Below are 23,032 nucleotides of genomic sequence, written 5' to 3' on the forward strand. Positions count from 1 at the left end.
ACAAAGACAACACAAAAAATCAGGATCTGTTCTTGGGATAATTTTTCAGAGCCAGGAGGTGCTTGGGTCAGCTTCAGAGTTGGCAGAATGTGATCTTTTTCAAGTGCTCAAGATTAATTGTTTTGTTTTAGTTGGACAACTCCATGTCACCTACATGCTGGCCGGTGTGTTAAAAATATGGCTTCTCCCTGGCAAAACTGGTAGTAAAATTACTTTACTGCTAGGTAGTAAAATTACTTTCCTCAATTGTAGTCACCAGTCCTGTTTGTTTATGTCTCGGAAACTTTCTTTGTACTAGAGATGATTCACTACAGTTTGGCTTGGTCTGGTGATGAATGAAGGTGTCATTCAGCTGTTTGTTCAGTTTTCTTGTTCCTGAAATTAGGGGGGTCTGTTGTTGTTTGTAAAGTTGATAAGTAGGTGGACATACGTTGCCTGCCTGCCCTTACCTTGAACACCACTGCCAGTCTCAGTGTGGGCATGATAAGAAGTATGCCCATTATGACACCTAAAAATTAAATCGATGGTTTTTCTTTTCCAACAAAAAAATTATAGGTTTGTGATTTATTGGTTTTAACCAAAGATAATGAAGCATAAACTTCATCTATCCTCTCAATGGTCAGGGATTATGAACATGTTCTTGTTGCAAGCAATCTTTGCTACTGGTCTCTCTTGGTTACTTCTTCAGGCTTGGCAGGTTGAGATTAGGCTCTATAGGTGTCTTAGCTGCTTTACACCCTAGTAAACCTGTTTCTCCAAGCAAGTCATGTACATATTTTCTTTGTGAAACAAAAATACCCTTTCATGACCTTGCAAATTCCATACCTAGAAAATACTTAAAAGTCACCCTAGTCTTGAATCTCAAATTCATTAGCAAGCATCTGTTTTAATTTCTCAAGTTCCTTGCTATCATTACCTGTCGAAATAATATCGTCAACATAGACAATTAGAATGTCAACCTTCCCTTCACTTGAGTGCTTATAGAACATGCTGTGATAAGCTTGACCTTGGCAGTAACCATGACCCTTTACAGCCTTCCCAAAGCATTCAAACCAAGGTCTCGGAGATTGCTTGCCATACAATGATTTTTTCAATTTAGGCACCTTATCTCTGCCAAGATCACCTTCAAAACCTGGTGGTAATTCCATAAACACTTCATCCTCTAGATCTCCATTTGAAAAAGCATTCTTTACATCCAACTGTTGTAAGGGCCAGTTAGAATGTACAGCTAAGGAGAGTAACACTCAGATTGAGATTATATTGGCCACTGTTTCAAAAGTTTCTTGATAGTGAATTCCGTATGCTTTTGTAAACCCTTTTGCAACGAGTCTCGCCTTATATCTCTCTATACTGCCATCAGCTTTGCATTTAACTGTAAACACCCATTTGCAACCTACAGTTTTATTTTCCTGTGGTAAATCAACAATTTTCCAAGTACCATTGTTCCGTAGTGCATTCATCTCTTCAAGAACTGCTAAATTCCAATCTGGATGATCCATAGCTTCCTGAATGGTCCTTGGAACAAATAGGTGTGAAATATTGGATGTAAAGGCCTTATGATTATGAGAGTCTGTGATATGATAAACATTTGGCAATGGGGTGTGTGGTACAGGTTCTAACTCCTTTCCTAATGGCTATAGGAACATCAAGGTCAGTAGATTGATCAACTGGAAGTGTATTAGAAGGATTAACTGGGATTTCCAAATGGCCAGCTTTCGGAGGTTATGATTAATTCTACTCTAGAATTGTGGGATGATCCTTAGTATTAGAACAATACCTGCCTCAAGTATAAACACAAAGCTCAGAAGAGGGATTATTCTGTAGCAATTCTCCCCCTTTATGTGATTCCCTTATGCTTTGTACAGGCAGATTGGGATTTCCATTTTTTTCACTATTAAAATTTCAATTCCTTGAATGTTTTGTAGAGGGATGTCAATGTCAAGGAAAACATTAGGCATTGGTATATAAGTTTGCCAAAACTGATCTTCGCTACTCTCTTTCTCCCCCTGAAATTAAGTTTGGTTAAAGTAAGACTGATTCTCAACAAAAATGACATCCATACTGATGTGAATATTTTTTTTGTTTTGTTTTTGGATTCAAACATTTGCACCCTCTCTTATTGGGAGCATATCCAAGAAACACACATTTTTCAGCCCTAGGATCAAGTTTAGATCTAAGATGAGCTGGAATGTGAACAAAAACAGTGCATCCAAATACTTTTAGAGGCAGATAAGAAATTATCCTATTATCAAGAAAGGATTTTATAGGCATGCCAAAGGAGTGATATACTGCAGCACACAGGTAGGCATTCTGTTAATAAGGTAACAAGCAGTTAGAATAGCATCCCCCCACAAATATTTTGGAATATGCATAGAAAACATAACCCGTGCAACCTCAAGTAAATGACGATTTTTTCTTTCAGTGATGCCAGTTTGTTGTGGGGTGTCACAACATGTGGATTGATGTTGAATCCCTCTTTCTTTCAAAAAATTTCCCAAAACTTGGTTGAAATATTCTGTACCTTTTTTTTAATAAGTAAACAATAGTATTAATAAGAATAGGCATAGCCCAAGTACACAAGATGATATACAAGAGATAAAACCTATCTAAATCATACTAGTAGAAATAAGAAACTCATGAAGATTTAGGCCATTAAAATCCACAGCTATAGCCTAAAGAAATAAGGGATGGAAAAATAAAGCTCTAAGCTCCTCTAGTGTCCGCTCCTCTAGTGTGCTTATTTTTGTATGAAATTGATTTTTGATCATACTATAAAAATTCTTGAATAATATTTCAACTTCAGATTTTCCATTTATCAAATATACCCAACAAATCCGAGTATGATCATCTATAAAAGTCACAAACCATTTTTTTCTGGATAAGGTAGTAACCTTAGAGGGACTCCAAACATCACTACAAATCAAACAAAAAGGTTTGATGCACGTCAGCCTTTTGAATTATAAGGAACTCGATGACTTTTTGATAAGTGACAAATGTCACAATGAAGAGAAGTACAATCCACATTTTTCAACAGACTAGGCAACAAATATTTTAAATAAGAAAAACTAGGATGCCCTAATCTAAGATGCCAAAGCATTATTTGATCATGCATAGTGATTGAAATCGTACTACCACTCAAGCCCTGTGCTTGTTTATTACTGAATAGGGTATCATCAAAATAATAAAGGCCATCGATCATCCTAGCACTGCCAATCATCGCCACCGAGCTCTGGTCCTGAAATTCACGATGAGAATCAAAGAATATGATATGACAATTAGAATCACGAGATAATCTACTAACAGACAGAAGATTGCAAGTAAGTTTAGGAACATGAAGGACATATTTTAGTTCTATTTTCCCGAAAATTCTAATTGAACCTGTTTCTGCAATGGATGAAAAACTCTCATCTGCAATCCTAACCTTTTTATTACCCGGACAATGCTAATAAGATTGAAACAATTGAGATATACTGGTCATATGGTCGGATACACCTGAACCAATAATCCATGGTGCAAAGGCTAAAGAACTAGAATAGGCACTCGGCATATTACCTAGTTGGGCCGAGGAACCAATAGAAGTACCAGATATTGGATTGGATTTCAGCAGTTGAAGAAGTTGATCCATATGCTTTGAACTTAGAACATTGGTCTGGGCTTCATTTGCTCTAGGAATCACTTGGTTGTTTCCAGGTCTAGGTTTGCTGCTCTTCCAATTTGCTGGTTTTCCATGTAGTTTTCAGCAGGTTTCTCGGGGATGGCGTGGCTAATTACAATAGTCACGCCATACTTGAGATTTTTGATTGGGATATGACCGTTGTACAGAGGCATTAGCAGCAGCCAAAACAGTACGATTAGCAGCAACCAAAGCTGAGTTCTCCACTGTTCCATCAGCCCCTTTTTTCTTTAGCATAACATTCCGACGACAATCTTCACGTCTCACTTCAGAAAATACCTCTCCAATTGAAGGCAGAGGTTGTCTACCAAGAATCCTCCCCCTAACTTCATCAAACTTGTCTGGGCTTTCACCATCTTAAAAATTATTGCATTTTCCACCATCTTCTTGTTGTAGTTGCAATCATCAGGGCTCTTCCATTCATAATTATTGAATAGATCCAAGTCCTGCCACAGTCCCTTAAGGACATTAAAATACTCAATCACACTGTCTTCCCCTTGTTGGGTCTTGCCAATTTTTTGTTGCAATTCATAAATCTGAGAATAATTGCCAAGGTCAGAATACATCTGACTAACATTATCCCAGAGTTCTTTTGCAGTAGGATAGCACATGTAATTAGTGCTAATATCTTCATCCATTGCATTCACAAGCCAAGCCATAATCAAGGAATTTTCAGCATCCCATATAGCATATGACGGGTCTGCTTTGTCAGGGGCCTTGGTTTCACCAGTAAGGTACCCAATCTTACCTTTCCTGTAGATATACATTCGAACTGACTGAGACCATCTCAAGAAGTTGGCTTCATTGAGACGGATATTTGTGATTTGGACTGAATGTGGTTTCAGTTTTGGTGTTGATCGACCACAGGTTCAGGTCTGGCCATGGTGGAAGTTTCGGAAATTTCAGACATAATGGAGGCTGAACATGGTTAAGGCAATAAGGCCTAGGTTTAGAGGATATGATTGCCCAAAGTAAAAGAAAATCAGGCTCTTATACCATCTAGAAGTGGAGAAGAATTGGAATAGTATTTCTTATTATTTTAAAATAAGGTACAATCCGTATGTCTTATAGACTACAAGGATAAGCTAAAAGGAAAGAATAATAAAGGAAAGAATGACAAAAAGAAATAATGGCAATTGCTAAAAAATTTCCTAGAATATCTCCTAAGGATATATCCTAGAATATCTCCTAAGAATATTTACATAATTACAGAAATTTCTCCTATAATCCAGGGAGAGTTGACTGGATAAATTTGGAAACTTTCCAACACTATTAGTTCATCAAGTTTATATTTCCTTTATTTTATTTCTTTCTTCACCTTTTAAGCTTGCACACTTGACATGTTCATCAATTACTTTAGTACCAATCTTAGGTTTGATCTGTTTTGGGATACAATGGTATTATCTGCGTAACTGGACACTTTTTGTGTAGGAGTCTTCTGTATTAAATGAGCGGATAGTATTATTCTTGCCAGCAGCAGTCTATGCTCTTTGTGCTGGTTCTTCTCCTTTTACACAATGCTACAAAGGGCTTTTACCATCTTACTCTTTTGTGGATGACGCTGAAGCCATGGTAGTAGATCTGGTGAAGGCATGTGTTAATCTGTTCTGATTACCATCCAACTTTGGATTTCCTATACACATTTTGATTTTACTCGGAAACTACAATTTGATGGTGTGTAGACAGAAGACATTGAGCATCGTAGTCAGCATGAACTGTTTGAGTGCTCTATTGAAGTTCTCGCGAGAATTGATGACGACTCTGGTGTTGAGGTGCTGAAATATTATGTAGAGAATCATTTTGTTTATTTTGATTTCTTTGCGGTACGTAATCTATTTGGATATTATGAGGTAAGTTTTTGAAATTTTTTATCATTTTCAGGTTTACCCATCTCAAAGCATTCAGAGTGTACGTCTTCCACGACAGTTGAGGGATCAGCTGCTGCAGGAAATGGAGACTTATATTCTTGAATCTTTTGTAGACAAGGAAATTGAAGATAGGACGATGTCAGATATTTTACTTAGATGTTCACTATTCTCAAACTTGATTTATGGATCATATCTGACAAGGTTTGTTTCATCTTATCAACTCTTTTGGGTCTTATTGTGCCAGTAAGTTAGTTATTTTCTTCCCGGTTTCGTTGGTGAGGTAAAATTTATGTTTTATTTTCTCTTCCTAAGGCTATCTATGTACTATTTTAACTGATATTGTTAATTAAGTACAATAAAAGGCTCTGCATGGTGGTGCTAGATCAGACATACCTGCAAACTACTATTTCTATTTTTAGTATGTGAAAATCTCAGCAGTCCTTCATGGTTGTCTTTTGTTTTGCATCTGTGCTTCTTCTATGGTTTCAATCAGCTTTGGAATGTGCTCACATGAACTGTTGTCAATGTGTTGGATTTAAACTGTTATTATTTTCCATGTGCAACCTACATTATATTTGGAAAGACTGATGTAAGAATTTCTTATGCTTTTTTAAGTTTATGCCATGCCATGTTGTACAGCTGTGCAGTTGAAGGCCATTCATATAATTTTTTTATTAATACAAATGAAATAGGTGTTGCCCACGTACATGTGGAGTATACAAAAGAAAAAACCTCAATACGTTCTAGTAGCCTGAAAATGAATATCAAATAAGAAAACAGTGAATGCTACTTCCATTGAGCACAATGGTAGAAAACCAAAGCAATAAGGAGTACACAAAGATGTTGGAAGTTCATCCAAAGTGCGCTTCCTATCTTCAAAGCATTGACCATTCTTTTTCATCTAGATACACCACATAAGGCACAAAGGAATCATCCTCCAAACCATAGCCACCTGAGAACAACCTTGAAGACCATTCCAGCTAGCTAAGAGATCTGCCACCCTCGAAGGCATCACCCAAGCAATGCCAGATCTACTAAAAATCTCATCCAATAATGCCCTTGCTAACTCACATTGCAAAAGTAAATGATCCACAGATTTCCCATTCTTACACATGTAACACCAGTTCATGACAATGAGATCACGCTTCCTCAAATTGTCCATAGTCAAGATTTTCCCAAGAGAGGCAGTCCAAATGAAGAAAGCTACTTTGGACGACACTCTACACCTCCAAATACACTTCCAAGGGAAAGAAATATGACTATGTGATGCCAAAACCTTGTAATTAGATTGAATTGTAAACATGTTGCTCCCATTGGACCTACAAAGCATCCTATCCCCTTCCTTGCTACCAAACCTCATAAAATGTAAGAGACTGAAAAATGTAGGTACATCTTAAATTTCCCAATCATGAACAGCTCTAGTAAAATGAACATCCCACTGATGAGAACCATTAGAGCGGTCCAAAAGATTCGACACTGAGGCATCTTGATCAGAAGCAAGGAAATAGAGGGCAGGGAACACCCTATTGAGAGCACGATCACGATTGACCACACCAAATGTCATGCCAAAATATGATCCTAGAATCCTCTCCAACCGCAAAACATAATTGACTGGCAAAACTCTCCCAACCCTTCCAGATGAATTTCCATAAACCCACACCATACGCCCCTCACCTCATTAAAACACCAACCCCCCCAAGCACTTCCATATTAATGAGGCCATTCATATTATGGAAAATGACTGATGTATTTTGTAACTGTTGACATCTGATGTAGGTCCCTTACAGTTCTTCTTCGCTGTTAAGTGTGCTTATGGGCTATGTTTTCTTTGTCAGGAAAAGCAAAGAAGTTTCACAATTTATGTCCAAAATGGGCAAGTACTTGTTAGAGCTACTGGATTGTGCTCTTATCTTCATTCAAGAAAATCACAATGATTTTCAATCTCTCGGTTCCTTAGGGTCTGACTCCATTTTTGGTGGAACAAACTCTCTTGCTGCATCATTACAATGTTTCATTTGCTGTCCAATTTTCTCGAAAATGAGGGAACAAAAAAATCTGGAAGTTTTCCTTTATGATTCATTAGTCCAATCCATGGAAAGGCTGTTAAAAGCTCTGGTGAAAGTTTATGAAGAGCATTCTATATGTGTAAGAAAATTCCAATCTGATGTTAGCTTGCAAGAATTATCTGCATCTGATAATTTGGATTTTCTCCCATCTGATAGCAACAAAAGTAGGATTATGGACATGGAGTTGGATGTGAATGAGAATTCCAGTGATGTGGATATTTTAACTGTTGGTGGGAAAATTGCCACCAGCATGTCCTTTTCTTCAGAGAAGTGGAAGTTGGGCATGATATCACTCATTTCAAGTTTTTTCCCAGTTTTACAAGTTGTTACATGGGATGTCCTATTTGAACTCATGGGCAAAGAATCTGATCGGAAGGTGTAGTCCAAACTTATAATCTGTGTATAATTTTCTGAATAGGTGTATTGAATATATATTTTATTTTTTATGTCTTATGTATTTATTTGTATTTTAATTCAGGTGTGCGAAAAAATTCTATACAATCTATGTCAACACCCCTACTGGCCTTCTTCTGCAAAGGTTACTGATTTGGTAATTAAATAGCTGGACACAAAATGCCATCTAGATTCTGTTAGAGATATAAAGAAGGATGTGTTGCTTTTTAGCTTGAGATATATTTATTATTTTTTCACAGTTCTACACTTGCCTTATGTTGCAGGTGAATTTTATTAATGACATGATTAAGATGCAAGTTAGTCTTAAGGTCGACTGTGTTAATATACTTGCTTCAATTCATGGGTTGCTATCTTCTTTATTATCCTTGGACACTGTCAGAAAAGATAAATATGCTCGTCTATCTCTGGAGGAGGTGGATTCTGAACAGGTTTATCTGATCTTTCTCATTAAATTCGTAGTCCGTGATTATTGATTTTGAAACTTTAATTGTTTAGTATTAAATATTCATTTATTCTATCATCAATACAATTATTATTTACTGATCCAAAAAGAAAAAAAGTATTAGTTGAACCCAATGAGATGGCATTGAGGCTTTGTCGAGTTGAGTGGATAATTAATGACATGGTGAGAGCGAAGATGATGTATCAGATGAAACCCTTCAATTTTTTCTGTTTGATTTATTATGATTATTTTAAACTTCTCATGATGAATTGTTCTTGGGTTGTCTTTATTTAGTTCCTGTAATGTAGGGTTCATCTTATACTTAAACTGAGTAATAGATTGATCTGTTTTGTAGAGATTGGCACATCTCGGAGATCTGGTGAACAAAGTCTCTGTCTTAGATCTTCTTGACTGGTTTGGTCGTGTTAGGCTGATTGATTGCATCTGCGACTTTGTTTTACTTCATCCTCAGATTGGTCAGGTGATTATATTGTCTTGATGCACACACACACATGTACACACATATTTTATGATTTCAAAAAATAAGACTCGAGCTAGCTATGGGGATAAAAAGTAAAGCCCTAAAGAGATGAAAAGCAAAGAAAATAAACAAGAAACATTTGGTTGAAATAAAATGTCCCACAACATCTGTGTCACAACATATATACGTACACGTGTGTATGTATGTGTGCATAGACACAAATAGATGACTAAACTCTAAAAAACTCGGTCTCGAAGATACCAACAACCTAATGTTAAAATCAAATTTCTTTCGGACCTTTTCATTAATATCTAAGCCCAGTGCATTATGAGGAAATAAAACCATAGGAAATAAGCTCATTTTGGTGGCCCAACCTAACTGCAGTCCAGCATGCTATAACAGACAATTTTAATCCGAAACTGGAACTCCCATATAACTGCTCCTGGTACTTTCCATTTTCTCCTCGAAATATTTAAAATTTTAATTGCATCAGCTCGGCTGAAACCGGTTGTACCATCCATACTAAGGATTTTAGGTCCACCAATGCTTCATGAGTAGGATTATGTATTTTTGAATCCATCTTAAGTTGCAAAGACATAGTCAGGGGTATTTACATGTCCACTATCTGTCTCTCTAGTTTGCTGGCCAGGTGCCCTGTTGTGAGGTGTTCACTTTAATTATGGAGTTTGCTTAAACTTGTAATTAATGAGTATCAAATAAATGACATTATATAACATTTATGGTACTAGTTGCTTTAATAGTTTGGATTTGTGAACCTTTGACACCTTGCTGACCTTTTGCTTTGGAGTTTTTTAATAGTTTTATCTTATCATTATATTTTGGTTGTAATTTTGATGTTTAGGATTAGTGAGACCATTATGATTCTTTTTTTTGGTCATCATAACTGACTGCATGTACTTATTTCTGTTGTTTTCTTCTCCATTCTTTCATTTTATGGTCGCTGTGGCATATCTATAGATGATGATTGAAAGGTTGCTTGTGTTGCTTCGAGACCCCGATTATCGAGTTAGATTCTTCCTCGCTAGGCGGTTGGGTGTTCTTTTTCAAACATGGGATGGTCATGAAGAGCTATTCCAGGATATTTGGTATGTTTTACTAAAAAATATACTATATCAGGCTGATCCTTGCTGTCCTACCCTCTGGTTTCCCCTGGGTGGGTGGATTTGTATTAGCACAAGTTTACTCATTTCACATTTCCTCTTGGTAAAAATAGTTGTTGAACATGGGTTGTGCCCCTCTGCTCTTTCAATACAATTTTGCGTTACTTATCAAGGAGAATGCTACAATGCAAGAACATCGCTGATGACATTTTTGGTGTACCTGAAACTCCAGATTATGATCATCACAATAATACATGAACTTTCGTTATCTTTTTCCAGTCATCAAAGTGTTTCTCTGGAAAACACAGCAGCAGTGTAATGCCATTTTATGATTATCACCAGAATATATTAGCTATTATATTGTTCTCCAATCATCAAACTGTGATCTTGGTTTCTCATGAAAACACAGCAGCACTGTTGCTCCCCAGATTATTTGCTTTTATTCAATGCCTTTAATGCATGTTCCCATGTCTTGAATTGCTGCATAGATATTACCAAACATTTGGTCATGATATTATGGGTGGTTTGTCCCATTCTCTGGTGAGTTTGTTTAAACCATCTGTAAGGGAAGGCACAAAATCCCATTCTCTGAACGTCCATATCCCTGTGATGGATTATCCATATAGCATTTGATTGGAACCTTATCATTACTTTTCTTAATATTCTTTCATGGATATGTGAGATTTTAGTAACATATATTGTTATTTAGATTACCGCACGGTGATTATTAATACTAACAATTATTAATATTCTTTCTAGTTCCAATTTTGGGGTTGCATTGGTGCTTTCCTCAAAAGAAAAACTTGTTACTGCACAGGAAGTCCTAGCTGCTGGTCCTCAGCCTCGTCCCTTAATGGAGACTGTTATTATTACTCTTATGCATCTTGCTTTGTATAGTGAGGAAGTGGAGTTGGAGGTATATATTGCCTTCTCTTGCCTTCTCTTGCCTTCTCAATATTTAATTATTCAGAGAATGATTTTTGTTTTCTGCATTCCTCTTTTTCTTTTGAACATATCTGGTATGTGGGGAAAAGGGCAACCAATCCAATATAAGAAAAATCAAAGGCACTGTATTTGAATGTGAAACGAGGCCCCAAATAAATATGTTTACTTCCACAAAATGACAAAAGAATAAGCAAAGATGGTGAAGATGTTCATTCGTGAAAGGGCTAGCTTCTTGGTTTCCCAAAGTGTCAATCATAAAGGCTATGATCTATACCTTGCACTCAGCACAGTCAAAGTGGAGGGATGTCTGATGATTGCACATGATAGATGAGTATGACTTCTAGTGACAGTTAGGCAATTTTCCTATGCAAATTCATATATAAATTCTTTTGTAAGTAATCTATTTGCCATTGATGCATTTCTTTTTCCTGGTGTGGTTAATTTCCTAGAATGTTTAAAAACTTGTTTCAATAGTGTTCAGCAGAGTGGTAACTAAGCGATGTAAACCTGTTAACTTATAACTTCCTGCAGGTTTGGAAGATATCTCTGTGTATTTATTCCGTGATTTTTATTGCTCTTGCAGGCTGTATTTATGATCAGTGTGGTTGCTGCTATTGATCCTTGTCAGAGGTGCAAAACCCTGTTTTATATTTTTTGTTTTCATTATCAATTGGTTATGGTTAGTTTCTTTAAATCAGTAGTCTTTTTTCTTCAGGGAATTGGTCTATGCAGTACTTCATAATCTATCTCGGCAGCTCAAGTATACATCTATATTAAAGGTGATGAATATAAGCCTCATATTTGATTTGATTTTTTTAATTTTTGATAAATAAGTTAAAATTTATGGTGATACCCAAGTACAGAGGGGTGGCATACATGTGGTGCACCTAGCAAGAAAGAGAAAAAGAGCAATAAAGTCCTAAGAGCTGGAAATAAAATGAATAACGTGCAACAGTCCAATTGAAATAGATGTAAAATCTTTGAGGTAGCCACCATCTTCTTACAATCTTTTTTTTATTTTTTTGATAAGTAAATGATTGTATTAATAAGAATAGACATAGCCCAAGTACACAAGGTGGTATACCAGAGGTAATGCCTATTTAGGAAGAAGAAATGGAAACAAGAAAATCATGAAAGTCTAGGCTATTGAAATATACAGCTTTAGCCCATAGGAATAAAGTTTTAACAGTGAGTAATCTAATCTCCTCCAATGAGTGCTCCTTGTCTTCATAAGTCAGATCATTTTGTTCCTGCCATGGGCACCATAGTGTCAGAGTTTTAGCCGAACTACCTCAAGTTATTTTCTTCTCATTAAATAAACAATAGTTCATGGGTTACAAAGATAAGATTGGGATTCAATTTGAATCTCCACTAACTACCTAACTTTATCCTATCTAAATATATACAAGTTTAATTTAAATACAAGATAACTATTAGAAAACATATCCTATTAGGAGACTGCTGCATCTTAAGTAAAGAAAACCCTAGTTGCCTTTGATACCCTCCCTCAAATTGATGCTAGTGAGTCAACTAGCAGCAATTTGCTAACTAGATATTGATGCCGTTGTCGAGTCAAAGCTTTGGTAAAGATATTAGCTACTTGGTGTTTAGTTGGCACATGAGGGAGAATGATAGCTTTAGACTCATAGGCATCTCGGATATAGTGACAATCAACCTCAATATGCTTCGTACGTTCATGAAAAACTGGATTGGCTACAATTTGAATGGCACTTGTATTATCACCATGAAGAGGCGTGGGATGTGTTTGTGCAAACCCGAGTTTTGAAAGAATACCACGCAACCACATGATTTCTGAACATGCAGCAGACATTGCCCTATATTCAGCCTATGTAGATGACTTAGATACACAATATTGCTTCTTACACTTCCAAGAGATAAGTGAATCCCCAAGCAAGACACACCATCCAGTAGTTGAACGTCGAGACTTTGGACAACTAGCATAATCTGCATCACTATAGACAATCAAGTGAAGAGAAGAACCCTTAGGAAAAAACAGTCCATTATTAGGAGTCCCAAGTAGATAATGAATAATTCGATGAACAGCTACTAGATGGAGATGTCGAGGAGAATCCATGAACTTACTAACAGTGTGGACAGCATAAGAGATATCAGGGCGCATGATGATGAGATAAATCAAGCTGCCAAGTAACTTATGATATAAGGTAGGATCTGGGAGAAGTTTGCCTTCATCTTTTCTATACTTAACATTCACTTCCTAAGGAGTATCAACTGGAGTGGTATCTTCCAATCTCCCTAATTGAATTAAGTCTTGAATATACTCGTGTTGATTGAGAAATTGATTGAGAAATAAACCATGTGGCTGAGACCGAACTTCCAACCCTAGAAAGTAGGTAAGATCCCCAAGATCCTTCATGTGAAACACATTATGAAGATTTTGCTGAAGTTTTTGAATCAATGGTCCATTCGAACCAGAGATGATAATATCATCTACATATACCAACAAAAATACTACTCCAGCATAGCCTTTGTGCAAAAATAAGGAAGCATCGTACTTACTTTGATTAAAAGAAAACCCTAGCAAAGTATTACGAAATTTCTCAAACCAAGCTCGAGGAGCTTGTTTAAGACCATACAACTACTTCTTCAATTTACATACAGCTGTAGGGAAGGAAATAGGCATACTAGATGGGAGCTTCATGTAGATATATTCCTTTAGATTGCCATGCAAGAAAGCATTCTTGACATCCATCTAATGTAATTGCCAAGATTTAGAAGCAGCAAGGGCAAGTAACAAGCGAACAATAGTCATCTTGGCAACCGGAGCAAAGGTCTCATTATAATCTATGCCATACTCTTGGCGATTCCCCAAAGCAACAAATCTAGCTTTGTATCGTTCCAGTGAGACATCGGAACGAAGCTTGACTGAGTATACCCATTTACTACCAATGGGTTTGATCGAAGGAGGATATTGTACTACATCCCAAGTCTGATTATCCTCAAGTGCATCAAGTTCTGTTTGCATGACTTGCTTCCAGCACTCATTTTCCATAGCTTGTTTGTAAGAAGAAGGGATAGCAATGGAAGATAATGTAGCAGTCATAGAAGTAGGGGAAGAAAAACCATACCGATCTGGTGGGCGAGAGACACTGATAGATTCCTAAGAACTGGAGCAACAAGAGCTATGGTGGATGTCAGATCAGGTGCCGGAGGAGGAGAATCTTGAGAAGTCATAGAAGACTAGGCCAAAGGAGTGTGATGACGTCGAGTGTAGACAAAACTAGGTTTAAATCGAGCCACTAGCATAGGATTTGGCATAGGGAAGGGCACATGCTCATCATGAAGAATTGAAAAACTAGGTGAGATAGGATTGACATGAGAGAGAAAAAATTGTTGATGTTCAAAAAACACAACATTCCTGGAAATTCGAATTCTTCGTGCATTAGGATCGTAGCAAAGAAATCCTTTTTGAGTTGAACTATATCCAAGAAAAGCACACCGAATTGATTGAGCAGTCAATTTATGTTTTTCATGTGGTGGAAGATGAACAAAACACACACAACCAAAGATATGCAAATAAGAATAGTTAGGTGTGTGACCAAACAATATGGAATAGGGAGGTTTTGTAGGGTCGAAGATTGAAAATGATGTGAGGCTCCGTAGAGATCTTAGCATCCTTACTCTCCCACTTAGACCTCTCCATAGCACTTTCTGGGGCTGGAATATTGCCATCAACTTGACCCCAAAGTTCTTTACCCTTGACAAGAAGTTGAAAATGAATGCCCATGCAAAATAATTTTTACCATCGAAACAAATGCACAAGGAATCAGATTTTTCAGATGCCATGAGGAATGACCTATCAAATTTCGAGAGTCAAAATTGGCCAGAATTGGGAAATCACCACCAAACAGAGTCTCAAGAGCCAGAAACTGAGACAGAGAGTGCCGAAATATTCCCTAGTGATTTGGACCGAGAGCACGAAAGTCACTGAGAAGCCGAGTGCCAGAACAAGGCAACCCAGCACAGAAAATGCCAACAGACTAAGAGGACCCAACAGAAGGCGCCATACTACCCCACAGATCACCCAGGTAGTGTTGATAGTCACACGAGAGGCCAAAAACAACCTCTGAATACAGCACAGAGGATGCCGATAAAGAGAACCCATGCTGTCTACGATAGGCACGAAGTGCTGAGAATACCCAGACCAAGAATACAATCCTAGGAAAAAAAAAAAAAATTGAAGGTGGCACGGTAATTAGGAACCTGCTCTAGATACCATGTTAGAGTTTTAGCCGAAGTACCTCTTGAGGTATTTTCTTCTCATTAAATAACAATAGTTCACGGGTTACAAAGATAAGATTGGGATTCAATTTGAATCTCCACTAACTACTTGATTTTATCCTATCTAAATATACACAAGTTTAATTTAAATACAAGATAACTATTAGAAAACATATCTTATTAGGAGATTGCCGCATCTTAAGTAAAGAAAAGCCTAGTTGCCTTTGATACATAGAATATAAATAGGAACCATTTTCCACACAATTTTGATTTGTGGAATACCGCCTAGGTTTATCCAACTGGCCAGAAGCTTAACCACAGTAGCAGGCATAGCTAGGCTAGCTCTAACCTTCTCAAGACATTATCCCATAACATTCTAGCAACCTCACAATGCAGTAAGAGATGATCCACAGTCTCACTACTTTTTTTTTTCACATATGTGACCTGTCCACTATAATCACCCTACGTATCCGTAAGTAATCCATCATCAAAATCTTACCCAAAGGACCTGTTGAAGCAAAAAATGCCACCTTGGGAGGCACCTTGTTTCTCGAAATCCTTCTCCATAGAAAGTGATTGTTTTGCGGATGTGTGAGGGACTTATAGAAGGAATGAACAGAAAATGTACCTTTTCTAGCGGTTACCCACCACAGTGTCAGGTCTTTGAGTACTTGGTCTCATGGTGTACAAGAGTCTGAAAAAATCCAAACAGCTGCCAACTTCCCAATTATGGGTCACCCTAATGAAACTCACATTTCATTGGACTAAGTCACTAGACACCATGGGGTTAGCCACTGATGCTTCTTTCTCATATGCAATCCTGAAAACTGTAGGGAATGAATCCTTTAAGGGCGCTGTCTCTGCACCATAAGTCATACTAGAATTGTGTTCTAGATTCATCTCCCAACAAAATTCTTGTGTGGCGAGCAAAACACCCCCCTTCCTCGTCTAATGTGCTTCTATACTCCTACTCCATAAACCCCATGTACCTCCCTAGTGCTCCATGCCCCCAACAAACATCCCTACTTGAAGTCAATTACCAAGTTCCGTAAAGCTTCCTATTCCATATTATACCGCCACAACCATTTCCCAAGAAGAGCCCCGATTGAATACACTTAGATTTTTAATTTCCAGCCCACCATACGTTGTCCCACTTGACCTGATAGAATTTGAATTCAGATTGCCACACTCGCTAGAATTGCGAACAAAGATAAGAAATAGGTTGGTAAATTGGACATAGTGCTCTTGATTAGGGTGATCCTACCGCCTTTCGACAAAGACAATCTCTTCCAACCTGCCAATCTAAGTTCAATCTTCTCAATTACTATCCCCAAAGGAAGGCCAATGTATTTTATGGGAGAAGTAGAGACTTTACATCCAAGAGTATTAGCCAGCAACCGGATGTTGTGATCGTTACCAACTAGAACCAACTCTGACTTGGATAAGTTTACTTTCAAACCGGATACAGCTTTAAAGCAAAGTATAAGTGCCTTTAACGCCCGAATCTAGTTTTTTCTTACAATCCTACGAGTTCTTTAATTGATTCTTTTACAAATCTCGGTCTGTGAGTTAGCCGTTTCTTCTGGCAGTAACTAAAATTTCATGAATCTGGTTGGACTGTTTATTTTCCTAAAGATTCTTGAGAACATTTATATCAATGATCAAGATTACTTGAAAGTGTACCTCTATCTGGTATTATTGAATTTCCTTCTTTCTTTTGCAGTACATGGAAGAACTCATGGGATCGATAATCTTTTGCTGGGTTGCTTGTGGTGTAAGTTTATCTGCACTTGTGGAGGTAACATACTACGTTTTCCCCCAGGAACCATTTTAATTTGTCTTAGTGTGTTTGAGCAACCCCCAACGACTGTTGAATTTATTTTGTTGAACATAGGTAGGGATCTTGCTGTCATATTTGGCACATGTTGCACCTCATGTTAGTTCAGCAAAAAGTTTATAAAGATGCGGAGTCAAAATATTCAATCTTGCAATTTTTAGCAAAAAATAAAGATGGATTTTGTTCAGGTTAATTGATTCAGTTCTGCATTTTTTTTTTTTAAAAATTATTTATGTATATATCTTTTTCATTAGGACACCTTTGTACCTTTTAACCCAGACAAGAGAAGAACATTTTGAACTGACACTTTTGCTGTCAAAATACATTTGTTACATATAACATGGTAGAAAAGTAGCAGCCATTAACAATGTGCTCACAAATTATTGGGGGACGATGTGTCCACAATTTAACATATTTATTGAGGAATCTGACTGCAATAGATTCTCCTCCACCAATAATGAAATGTTAGAAAATTGCCCATTTTTTTCTTATAATCTGTGAGCAAAACTGTCTTGCATTATTTTTGCATAACATTCTCGTTGATAAGTAGGGTTTTTCTTTTGGAAAAGATGGGGAAGGGAATGAGGGAGGTGGAGATCAAAATTGGGGGTGTGGAAATAAAAATTTTTGATAAGCAAAAGAAATTATATCTAATTACATGTTTATTTTAGTTCCATATATATACATGCAATAGTGGTTGCTCAACTGATTGAAATTTCCATGTTACCTGTCCTACTTTTAAAACAAATGTTACCTATCTTATATGGTCTATTGCATTATTGAAGTTTTATATTTTCCTAATATTTATTTTATTTTTGCAATATTGCATCTTTTTTCATTTTGTCTGACCATGTTGCAACTGTTCTTTGTAGGTACGTCAACTTTTTGTTTCAGATGCCGAACCTAGTTATTTCATCCAGTATTTTTGCCATTGGCTTCTTCCAGCTCTGGTTGTACACGGAGATAGGTCCAACCTATGCTGGGTTGCAAAGGTATAGGCAACTTCTAATATCGATTCCATTTTCTTTATAAGGCGATGGAACCTCTAATTTCAGCTTTTAATATATATTTCTTGGGTTGGCCTAAGTAGTGAAGGCCCTGGTCTTGGGGTATCAATCCTTTAAGGTCTAAGGTTCAACACCTCATGGGTGCAAACAATCATTTGGGGCCACACTCCCTAGTGAAAAGTCAGCGATTTAACCAGTTTCTTGTAGGGAAACTTCTGAGGGTGTGGTGCATGGGACCGGGGTTTACTCTGCAAGGATGGGTCTGAAGGGCCCTGCCTTGGAGAGGTTCCCTGACATGAAAAAAAAATCTTGGGTTGGACACGTTTTTGAATGTCATTGTTAAATGATAATAGGAAATATATTGTGTAAATTTCCCTTACGGTCATGAAACTTTTGTGTTGATTGTTCTTATCTCTGGTTCTTTTCTGTCTTGATTATTTTGCTGCATAAATTTGTCATTTATCTGACAGTGAATTTATACCAGGTTGCTTCTCAACCATTGGCAGTTCTGGTTAAAAGCCAGTTTGTGCCAATCTTCGCTGTTTGTATGGCATTGCATTGCAGTAAGAGATCTGGTTGGGAAAAGGGAGCAGTTGTTCTTCAGAGTTCGATTTTGCATCTTGCTGAGATATCTGAGAATGAACGTGACAAACTCATAAAGAAATATATGGTTTGCCCATGATTTTCTGATTTTCTTGTCTCTGTTTTTTTTTTTAGTTTTTTTATCGGTTGATGATTATGTGAGTTTAGGCTCTGTGGCGTGCATGAAAAGTGTTAACCTAATTTAAAACACCTCACATCATCTCATGTTTCTTCAAATAATCATCTGGATGGTATAAGTTACTATATATATTTTTTGATAAGTATTATGATTTACTATATGGTAGAAGGAAGCATATTTTCAGTCCAAGAAATTATGTGAAATTCAAGAAACAATGCCTTCCTTTCATTTAAGTTTTTTTCAAGGAAAAGAATCAGTAATCCTATGTTCTTATTTGGGCATCTTGTTGGGACTACTAAATTAATGCTATGTGAGAATCAAGTCATTTTAGTATTATACTATTTTCCATATGCATCTTGCTGCATTTAATTATCCAATGCTTGGTTTGTTTGGTTGATTGAGATTTAGATCTAATTATTTTTTTTCCTTTCTGGAATTAGGGAACTTTGAAGTGCCTTTGCTCATAACATTTCATCATGCTGCTTTGAATTTGTAGGTATCAATTGTCAGCTACATTCTGTCTCTTGCCTCTTGTGCATCAGATCCTCCAGTCCCTTTCTTTTCCAGGGATACAATAGCACATGCGATTCAAACAGTTGTTGATGGTTTTTTGGAAATGTCAATTACCTCACCACTCTTTCATTTGTCTGTCTTCCTTTCTTTAGCTTCTATGTTCACATTTTTTTCCTTAATGGACTTATGCAGGGAGGACAATCCTATAACTGTTAGTGTTGTTGACAAGATTAACATTTTTAGGCCAGATAGAGTTTTCATGGTGATGCTACAACTTCATAATAATATTTCTTTTCTGGATATTTTCAGTTTCAATTTTAAATGCCAGATCTCTTTTTCAACTCTCAGCATTTCCTTTTCGTTTTGTGAAATGAATTACCATTTTCATCATGCAGTTTATAGTGGAAATGCATTATAAAATAGCAGCAGCAGTTCATCATAGGCATAAATGCCATCGGTTGGCTGGAATTGAGGTGCTTATAAATATTCTTGGGCACAGAGCTGCTGTTTCAAGCTCTTCCACGTGAGTTCAGATTGAGAGACCTTATGTTTTATTTATTAGTGTTTAGTGCTGAGAATTTATCCAATTGGTATGTATTTTGGGTTTTAAGAGGTGGTGGAGGTGTTGTTTGAGGCCCCTTACATTTAAATTTCCATCAAAAGCTCTTCTTAGATGTTGTGGATTCTTTAGCTTTAACTAACTTTGGGCTTTGAAATATGTTATAATTGCTTTGTCATCAAAAGGTTTGGAATTCGTATTGCACCCTCTTTCATTATACTTTTTTCCTTTTTGTTTTTTTTTTCCCTTCATTTTATTTGTACTAACTGCTCTATCTTTCTGAAGAACCTTCTCTCTTCGTGAAATCATGAAACATTACAGGAAAATTTTGTTTTCTCGGAAGTGTCATTTTATCTGCAATGTTTGTTTCTCATCTTTTGTGCCCACACCTTGTTTTTTTTTTTTTTGTTGGGGGGGGGGGGGGGGGGGGGAGGGGTTGGTGGTGGTGGTTGGATGAAATGGAAAGCTGCAGTTTTCATGGTGATGTATTTATTTTGGATGGGAAACGAGCTTGTCTTCTATTGATTGATTAGGAAAGTTCAAGAGTATATTGTTTGCTGGGGTTCTTGATGTATTTTGTGGTAGTTGTTTCTGATCTGCTTTAAACCTCTTTTGCATTAGGGGTTTTCTTTTTCTGAGGGTGATTCCTTGCACTTCTATATTTGGTCTATATTAACATTTTTGCTTTCTGATGCCAGTTATCTTTTCAACTTGGTTGGACAATTCATTGGTTGCCATGCTTTACAAGACCAATGTTGTTGCATCATCTCCACATTGCTAAGTACTTTTAGAAGTAATCCATCCAAAGAAATTGTCAGTGTGCTCGGTGAACAACTTCAGGTATTTGTTGATTGTTGATCTTCAAATCACAATTATTTTTCTCTTTTCTTTCTACATCTTCCTAAACATGCTCTGTCCCCCTTCTGATTTTGTGTCATTGCAGTTTCTGGTGTCAAAGTTGGTGGCATGTTGCATTCCATCTGAAGCTAATGGAGAACGTTCAGGCAGTAGATCATCTCAAGTTTTGTCGTTGCTTCTCCATCTAACTGTGGACTCCGATCCGGCTCTTTATGATTATATCAGAGTACGTTCGAATCCTTGAAAGTCAATTCCATTCATGTGTCATTAAGGCTTATACTTGACCTGGTGGAAACAGTCTCTATGAATTGGCAATTTTGTTATGGCAGGAATTGGAACCCTTTCCTGAGATAGATATATTTGAGGGAATAAGAAAGTTCCATCAGGAATTGTGCCACGCCTACTCTCCTAGAGACCACTTATTGAAGGTAGAATATTTTCGACTTTTAATGGATCTGTTTGAGAGATTTAGATTTACTTCATATCTTGTTTTAACTTTTTCCCCCCCTTTACTTGGCCTTTTTAGTTTGTGAAGAGATCTTTCTACCTTCCACCAAGGTTACTTTTGTGGAGGTGATTTCCTGTCTTCCATTCTTTTCTGTACTTGCAAAGTTCATTGAAACTGAGTTATGGTCTGATTTTGCCTCAAATGGTAACAAAAAAAGGATAAAGAACTTCATATTTTGATAAAATACTGGGAAGTTGGTATGCTATTAAACTGCTTATCATATTCTTTGTTCAGTTTGCAATTTATATAATGTATATAGGTATATTTTTTGTCCATTAAATTCTATTGATCTAAAATGGCTTGCAAGTGTGGCTGATATGCTGTATACACTTGGTATGCTCTTCCAGTCTCCAGGCACTGCACAAGAAGTTACTCATGGACGAAACTTTTCGGATAGGAATGAATGCAGAAGATCTCGTGACAAATGGATATTGGGATGGTGACCATGAGATTGTGCCTGCAGTCTGGACACTTGTCCGTTTATGTGGTTCGGATGATGCTGATAGTGTTAGAGCATTGGTGTCTGATTTCATTTCTAGGGTATCACTATTAAATTGTTTCAATTTGTAATTAGTATTATAGGCTTCATATAACTGGACCTGCAACATTCTGTGTTGATCGTGACTGCAGATTGGAATTGGGGACCCACATTGTGTTGTTTTCCATTTTCCTGGAGAGTCTAGTCACATGCATGTTTGCCGGCCTATTAATCATGACTCTGCTACAGAACTCAATTTTCACATGGTTACTGGCATATCTGAAGAACTATTGATTGCAGTTTTGAGACTTCTGAAAAAGTACCTGATGGATGATTCTGTTAAGATAGTTGATATGACTTCACAAGCTCTTCGGGTAAGTGAACAAAAGTCCATATAGCTCTACCCTTTGTGGAAACGTATGGCCTTGGACAGTATAGTTTTGCTTCCCTTGGTTGCTTTTATTTCAATGCACTTGATACCTTATCTCTGATATGTTTAGAAATGTAAAGTTGTAGAAACCAGCGATCAAAATATGATTTTGAAGTGTCTGGTTCTTTGCACAACTTGTGCGTAGGTGACAAACTATACCTCAGTTTATTCAATCTACAGAGTTATATTGTTAGTTTCCTTTTGATCTTAATAAAACTGTAGTTTTGAAATCTATAAAATGAGACAGCTCCTTCTCAGTCATCTTGATATCTGAAGCAAGCAAGGCAAACGGAGGATGTTTGAGCCAATGGAGGGTTTTGTGCCATGTCTTTTGTATGAGTAATGCTACACACATGGACTCGAACACAAAATAGAACACAGGAGAGACAAAACAGGAGTTACTGTGCATGAACAGTAAATCTGTTTTGCCCATCCCATATTTATGAGATGTAATAACCAAGTATTCTACTGGGTGTAAAGTGATCCTTACTAGGCACCCAATCCTACATGAAGATGGGATCTCTGGAAATACCTGCAAAGAAAGGAAATTCAGGGTGGTTATGTATTATAATTGATTGGGAGCTTTTAGTTGAAATGATTACCTTGATGCTTTTGTGTACAGATTTAAGATATTGGCAAAGGGATTTACTGCTGTATAGTTCGTAAATGTGGTGTTATTATGACTCTTGTTTCATTGAGTCTTTGGTAACTGGCATGCTATTTTATTGTTTTCTAAACCTTGTTCATGCTCATGACAGTTAATTGTATATGTCAGAAATCTATTTTGTGGATCTGCACATTCAAATCCTTGTTTTAGAATGTAAAATCTAACTCCTAGGGGTTGGCTCAAG

General features: G+C 37.0%; 1 protein-coding gene across 7 annotated transcripts in view; it reads left to right on the forward strand.

Moving 5' to 3' along the window:
- Positions 1–23,032, forward strand: part of LOC122281558 (serine/threonine-protein kinase ATM) — a 95,425-nt gene that overhangs the window by 16,751 nt on the left and 55,642 nt on the right. For 5 of the 7 annotated variants that reach the window (XM_043093150.1, XM_043093146.1, XM_043093145.1 and 2 more), the window contains 23 exons: positions 5,105–5,263; positions 5,356–5,445; positions 5,555–5,742; positions 7,377–7,983; positions 8,086–8,157; positions 8,285–8,449; positions 8,819–8,944; positions 9,923–10,050; positions 10,825–10,981; positions 11,594–11,640; positions 11,726–11,789; positions 16,994–17,068; positions 17,980–18,099; positions 18,599–18,784; positions 19,332–19,453; positions 19,541–19,610; positions 19,744–19,871; positions 20,606–20,747; positions 20,851–20,991; positions 21,095–21,193; positions 21,292–21,338; positions 21,621–21,813; positions 21,904–22,125. In XM_043093150.1, the coding sequence (XP_042949084.1) occupies positions 5,105–5,263; positions 5,356–5,445; positions 5,555–5,742; positions 7,377–7,983; positions 8,086–8,157; positions 8,285–8,449; positions 8,819–8,944; positions 9,923–10,050; positions 10,825–10,981; positions 11,594–11,640; positions 11,726–11,789; positions 16,994–17,068; positions 17,980–18,099; positions 18,599–18,784; positions 19,332–19,453; positions 19,541–19,610; positions 19,744–19,871; positions 20,606–20,747; positions 20,851–20,991; positions 21,095–21,193; positions 21,292–21,338; positions 21,621–21,813; positions 21,904–22,125 (3,348 nt within the window). The remainder of the gene's footprint in view (positions 1–5,104; positions 5,264–5,355; positions 5,446–5,554; positions 5,743–7,376; positions 7,984–8,085; positions 8,158–8,284; positions 8,450–8,818; positions 8,945–9,922; positions 10,051–10,824; positions 10,982–11,593; positions 11,641–11,725; positions 11,790–16,993; positions 17,069–17,979; positions 18,100–18,598; positions 18,785–19,331; positions 19,454–19,540; positions 19,611–19,743; positions 19,872–20,605; positions 20,748–20,850; positions 20,992–21,094; positions 21,194–21,291; positions 21,339–21,620; positions 21,814–21,903; positions 22,126–23,032) is intronic. The other 2 variants (XM_043093147.1, XM_043093148.1) reach the window with 2 other exon arrangements.

The sequence above is a fragment of the Carya illinoinensis genome, chromosome 11 (assembly GCF_018687715.1).
Source record: "Carya illinoinensis cultivar Pawnee chromosome 11, C.illinoinensisPawnee_v1, whole genome shotgun sequence".
In the NCBI taxonomy this organism is placed as follows: Eukaryota; Viridiplantae; Streptophyta; class Magnoliopsida; order Fagales; family Juglandaceae; genus Carya; species Carya illinoinensis.